General features: G+C 55.4%; 1 protein-coding gene across 7 annotated transcripts in view; it reads right to left on the bottom strand.

Annotated features, from left to right (window-relative positions):
- Positions 1 to 1,040: 1,040 nt before the first annotated feature.
- Positions 1,041 to 6,000, bottom strand: part of ZNF592 (zinc finger protein 592) — a 75,758-nt gene continuing 70,798 nt past the window's right edge. For 5 of the 7 annotated variants that reach the window (XM_077873213.1, XM_077873212.1, XM_077873223.1 and 2 more), the window contains 6 exons: positions 5,747 to 5,923; positions 5,316 to 5,475; positions 4,915 to 5,202; positions 4,567 to 4,679; positions 3,778 to 3,913; positions 1,041 to 2,463 (listed from right to left, as the gene is read on the bottom strand). In XM_077873213.1, the coding sequence (XP_077729339.1) occupies positions 1,927 to 2,463; positions 3,778 to 3,913; positions 4,567 to 4,679; positions 4,915 to 5,202; positions 5,316 to 5,475; positions 5,747 to 5,923 (1,411 nt within the window). In that variant the 3' untranslated portion in view covers positions 1,041 to 1,926. Of the gene's footprint in view, positions 2,464 to 3,777; positions 3,914 to 4,561; positions 4,680 to 4,914; positions 5,229 to 5,315; positions 5,476 to 5,746; positions 5,924 to 6,000 lie in introns of those variants that run through there. The other 2 variants (XM_077873251.1, XM_077873260.1) reach the window with 2 other exon arrangements.

Genomic DNA, 6,000 nt, shown 5'->3' with positions numbered 1-6,000 from the left:
ACTCCAGCAACCACTGCTGGCAAGCAGGAAGTAATCCAACAATCCATTTCAAACCCTTCCCAGAGCTTCCTTGATAGTGTTTCTTTGAGTGGACCACAGGTTGGGGTGGGCACCTGTAGTGGAATTAGGAAAGGGCCAACAGCCAAGAGGGCATAAACTCAGGCTTTGCACATGGCTTCACTGCCTGCTTGGGAAAGAGGGACACAGTGGCCTTGCCAAGTGCAGCAATTCTTAAACAGCAGATTCTCTGAAACTGAGGCAAGCACGAACTGTTCCCGGTGCCATTAGCATCTCACTAAAAATCTGGCATTTGACAGAAAATGTACTTTTCTTCTGTTGTGAAAAGGTCAGGTGTATTTATCTGACTTAACAACTTACAAGTGATATTCAATGCCTTCCTTGAAAGGGCACCTCTAAGAACTCAGCCAGCACCCACTTGCCTTTGCTGCGCTAGATCCTGCCGGGCCCAGCCCCACACCCCTGGCCCTGCAGGGCTGTATCAGAGGCGTGGGCCAGAGGTTAGAGGGCACACCCACACAGCCTGCCCCTGGTGCTTGGTCAGGCCCTAACTCTGCCACCAGTGAAGACAGCCCAACCTCCCCTGTCTAATCCTGAGAGTTCCCTGCAGCAGCAGCAGTTCCAAGGCGTCTTGAATTCGGCAAGATATCACAGAATTCCTCCCCTCTATCCCTTCCCCCACCCACCACCACCAGTAAAGGGTTCTCTTAGGTGGAAAATCCATCTGTAGGAAAGAGGGAGGTGCCTGAAACATTTCAATAGGCCCTAATGCCAACTCTGCTAGCCCCAGGGAGACCTGGCAGGTGACCCTTGACCCTTCCCTCACGCCCTCAGAAGGTCTCAGACTGAGGACCGAGCTCCTGGTTTCCTAACTACAGCTCCGGAATCTAGAGAGGACCTTTCTGGGACAGTAGGAACATTGCTCTCCCTCAGAGATGGGACAGGGAGGGAAGTCTGGGAGAGACTCTCCAGGGGAGCAGGATAGGGCCAGGCTCACTTGAAGAGGAATACAAGAGCCTACCTGCATGGTAAGAAGGTTTTTTTTATTTGAAATATAGTCTGAGCAACATGAGTGTAGCCGAGAGGAGGAGGGGCTGGCCTGCCTGGGGCAGCAGCCTCTCTAATGGCACAGGAGAGCAAGAGTCCAAATATTCCAATGTTGGTGTACCCCCAGCCCCACTCATCAGGAAAGGCAGAACAGCAGCAGAACAAAGACGCACAGCTCCTTCTGAAGGGTCTGCCTGCCCTGGCTGTATCTCCTGCTCTCCTGGGCTCCAGAGGTGTGCTGCAGAACCTTCTCCCACCCACACAAACAAGAGGAGCCAGTGTGACAATTAATTCTCCAGGACTACTTTTTGGGGAAAAGAATCAGAGAAGACAGGAACGAAGGGCAAGGCGATTGAGGGCCCTCACCAAGCCAGCCTGGGCAGAGCTCTCCAAGAGGGACCGTGCCAGCACCCTCATCCCCCTTCTCCGGCTCTGCTGGCAGGAAGGAGAGCTACCATCTGCAGGCCAGGAGAGCTCCGAGGAGACCCCTGGCTGAAGGCAGCAAGCAGGAACCTTCCGGAAGTGCACAGCGCTGGGGGTCCTCAAGCCGAGTGGCCAGCGTTGAGGCTGAGCCACTTAAGCAGCCTGGGGTTGGAAGGACACAGATAAGAGTTGGGGTAGCAAGAAGCAGCACAAAGCCATAAATAACAGAAGCAGATTTAGAACTGTGAGGGTCCTGGGTGATCGCACATTTCCTGGGGCCGGGGGACACCCAGCGCCCCGCAGCTCGGGGCAGACACTGCTCCAGGACACAGCCGGCCACACTCACACCGGGGCAGAGCCTTTTATTTCCCACTGTCCACACAGCAGACGGAGGACGCCGTGGCATCACCCGGACTGCACACACTGTAGAGCCTCTGGTCACACCTGAGGGGATGGTGCATGGCTGTCCTGGTCCTGAGAGGCCTGTGGTTGACTCTGAGCATCTTGGGTACCGTCCTCCTCAGAAGCTGGGCCTAGTGATCTCGCCTCTGGGTCACCCAACAAAGGCTCTCCAGCACATTCTTCTAGTCCGTTCTCCCTGGTCTCCATGGACACCTCCTCCCCGGAGCCCTCCTCTGGCTCTGCTGCCTCCACAGCCACCTCTGCTGCCTCCTCCTCCTCCTCCTCCTCTTCCTCCTCCTCCTCCTGGTCTCTCACCTTGTGGACGATAAAGAGGTGGCGGCTAAGGGAGCTGGCAGAGGTGTAGCACAGGCCACAGAGGAGGCACTGAGCTGTGGAGTTGTCCGCTTGGTGCTGAGGTATGTGGCTCTGAAACTCGAGCCCTGAGTCTGTGGCAAAGCTACATTTCGCACACTGGAACAGGGACTTGTGCCTTTTGGTGGAAGAGACGGTTGCGCCATTGCTGGTGCCCGGAGTGTCCCCAGCTCCGCTGCCTGGTCTTTTCAGATGGCTCACCTGGAAGGGAAGACGGTGTGAGTCGGGGCTGAGCCCCAGACTGGACTCCCACACCTGAGCAATGTGGCCCACGGACTTGCAGAATCACCACCCAGGCCAGGCTGCTTGCCCCAGCCCTGAACCATGGGTTTACATTTGGCTTCTTTCAGGTTTTTCAGTTTGCTTTTGTTTTTTTCTGATGTAAGATGTGTCACCACAATCTGAAGATATGGGAAGGATAGAAAGAAGACCAAGTCCCTCCTACCCCACTCCCCAGGCTGCTCTCCAGAGAACACCCTATCATCTAGGTTCTGTGGCTCCTCCTTTTTGCATGCACAAAGATAAAACTGCTGCCTTTTAAAAAATGATAGCATTACATGCACACTTTTCTTCACCCTGCTTTTTCTACTTAATGACATGTACTGGCTGTTGTTTCCATGAGGACATACAGACACTTCGTTCTCCTAATAGTAGCACACTGACTCGTCACAGGGGTGAATGGTCCCCACTGGCAGACGTTTAGATGCGTCCTTCATTATTTGCTGCGCACAGCCCTGCAGTACAGTGCAAGTGAATCCTTGTACATACCTTTTCATGCCTGAGGCCAAAGATATAGGACAGATAAATCCTAGGGACAGAATTGCTGAATCAAAAGGCATGTACGTTTGGAGGGTGGGGGTGTGCATTTTAATCACAGATGTTGCCAAAACGTCAACTGACAACCCACCTGCTATGTGTGAAAGGGCTTCTGCCGACCAACGCCCTTTTCTGAGTAGCCAAGAAGGAATGCCCTGAACTCCAGGCAGCTCTCAGAATTTCCCAGACATGTCTGACCCTCTGAGGAGCAGCTCTCCCTACCAGAGGGAGCCTACTGTGAGGAGGGAACTATGCTGTTTCAGAAGTTCACCAGAAATGGGAATAGGGCATGGAACAGGGATAAGGTCAAAAAAACGAGGGTCCAGGGTAGCAGGAATCTAGGCTGGCTCCACTCATAATGAGAGACAGAGAGAGAGAGAGCGCGCGCGCGTGTGTGTGTGTGTGTGTGTGTGTAAGAGAGAGAGCGCGCCACATGGCTAAGGAACATCACAGTGACAGGGAAGCCACAGGAACAAAAGGCTACTGGGCAGTCTCCCGGGTCTCTGTCCCTGTCCTTTACCTGTGCACGGTCCCCAGGAGGGTCATGCCAGACTAGAGAATGACCACATCGAGGGAAGCTGTCAGTGCTGGTTGCTCCATGACCACCATTACCAGTGGGCTCCCTGTAACCCTCCTGCTGCCCCTCCAGCTCAAGGGGCTCACTAAACAAGCTATGCCAGTGGCAGGGCCCACACTCACCTGAGGGGAATGTCCACCCGGAGGTCTGACTTTGGACGTCTGGCTCAAATCAGGGTTTCTGATACCATGCATAAGGCTGATGTGGCTCTCTAGGAGGGAGGGCCGAGGAAAGCTAGGGCTGTCCTCTGTGCAGTACCTGCAGAGTACAGCCCCAGAGACATTGTGTAAGACGACAGGCTCCAGGGAGCCCAGTGCACACCTGGCAGGGAGGCAAAGTGGGAGCGGCTTCTGGCTCCAGAATAGAGTCTGGGGCAGGCAGAGAGCTGGCTGGGTGGTCATCAAGCTGGCTGAATAGTGCTGGGCACTCCCCAGAGAAGTTTAGCTGACAAGGTGGCAGACAACAGCAAGTCAGAATATTTGTGCTGGTCCTAAGCCATGATCTTACTCTCTACTCCCTGATATCACTGCCCAGAAGTCCAGGTGATGCGCCAGTGGTCAGCAAGGAAGAGGTCAGGGTATGTCCTGAAGCAGAGACATGATGTCAAAGCCTCTTGGCCAGACAGGACACATGGTCCCATCATCACCACACCTCCTAAACCTCAGAGCCCGTCACACTGACTAGCAGTGCAACCCACGGTGAGGGAGGTGGGAAAAGACTCAGGAGCTACCAGGTTCTAGAAGCTGGTTCCCAACCAGCCCTGCCTTCTGATGTAGCCACACCGTCTTTCCATTAGCAACTTGCTTATCTCTTGCTTCCGACCCTTGATCTCCCAGCAGAGAAAAGCCCCAGTGATGCCATGGGCAGTCTCTGAATTTCAGGCTTCCTGGCTCCCATCTCCAGAGACTCACCCACAAGTGTAGACTTTCTTCACTGTGTCATGGTTGTTGCGGATGTGTTTGCGCAGGCTGTTGGGGGTGTGGAAGGACTGTTCACACTGCCGACATGGGTACCGCTTCAGCGTCTAGAGGAGATGACAGGATGCAAAGCATCAGAACTATAAAACAGGTCTGGGTGTATCTTTCTACTCAGGTGATGTAGGCAGAGAGGAGGATGCCCCCAAAGACCTCAAGAACTGTGGTACCCACCCTGCCCAGGCACCAGGAACCCTAAGGGGTCAGCCACACAAGGGGGCTCTGACCCCACAGGAGGCAAGTCCAGAGAATCTGGCACCGCACTGACTGTGTGAGGACACTTACCCGACCGTGGCTCTTTTTCATGTGGGACACATAGTTCTCCCGGTCAGGAACCCACTCCTGGCACTCCTGACAGGTCCAGCCAGCGTTCCGCAGCCGGGGCCTGGCTTCAGCCCTGCGATGGGCCTCGGGCCGGCCCCAGCGGCTCGAGGGCAGGGAGCTGCCCCGAGCAGCCACACTTGTGGCCGGGGGCTCGGTGGGAACCCGAGAGCCAGGGCGGCTCGAGGACGTGTCCGATGAAGACTGGAGGCTTGACAGCTCGTCCACATTTCGGGGAACACCGTGAGTGCTCTGGGGATGGGGAGAGCGATTACTGACTGGGCAAGGGGAAAGATGCACAGAGTCAGACCCCCGACCTGAGGCGTGTGCCCTCCTCCCCAGCCTCCTTCCCCTGGGCAGCCCACCTTGACATGCTGCATCAACTCCGGCTTCTGCAGGAACAAGAGTGGGCACTCGGGGCACTTGAAGACTCCCACCTGCGTCTTGCTGGCATTCTGGTAAAAATGCTGCTGAATGTGCCTCTTCTTGTTGAAGACCATTTCACAGGAGCACTTATAAATGAGCCTGATGAGACAAGCCCCAGGGAGTGAGATGGCCAGGCCCCCTGGGCAGAACCTCCACCCCATCTGTGCTCTCTCTGAACCAGGGTCAGGTCTGGGGAAGCACTACTCAGAGCCGATGTATATACATTCCCCTGGCTCAGGACGTCTTCAGTGAACCCTGGGCACCTCCACCACCAGCCCCAGCTCCCTGGTCCATCCCAACACCTCCCCCTATAGCACCCAGACCACTTAGCTCAAGCCCATAGGCCTGCTGGCCCTGGAGCTGCACTCACTGGGAGGGTTTGTGAGGTTGGGTGGGGTGCTGAGTGGCACTGTGGTCTGCAGTACTGCTCGCAGTCTTGAAGGCCATGGGACAGAATGCACATTTGTGGAAAACCTGGCAGTGTCGCTCCTGGATGTGGCTTTTCAGCAAGGCCAGGGTCAGATGGACAACCCCGCAGTGGATGCACCTGGATGATAGGAGTGGCGGGGTGTGGAAGGCATGTCAGACCCAGAAGTAGTGGTAGAAAAGGAGAGATGGAGGTCA

This window comes from Canis aureus, chromosome 2, assembly GCF_053574225.1.
Source record: "Canis aureus isolate CA01 chromosome 2, VMU_Caureus_v.1.0, whole genome shotgun sequence".
In the NCBI taxonomy this organism is placed as follows: Eukaryota; Metazoa; Chordata; class Mammalia; order Carnivora; family Canidae; genus Canis; species Canis aureus.
Note: the sequence above shows the minus strand (reverse complement) of the source record. Positions and strands in the feature narration are given on the sequence as shown.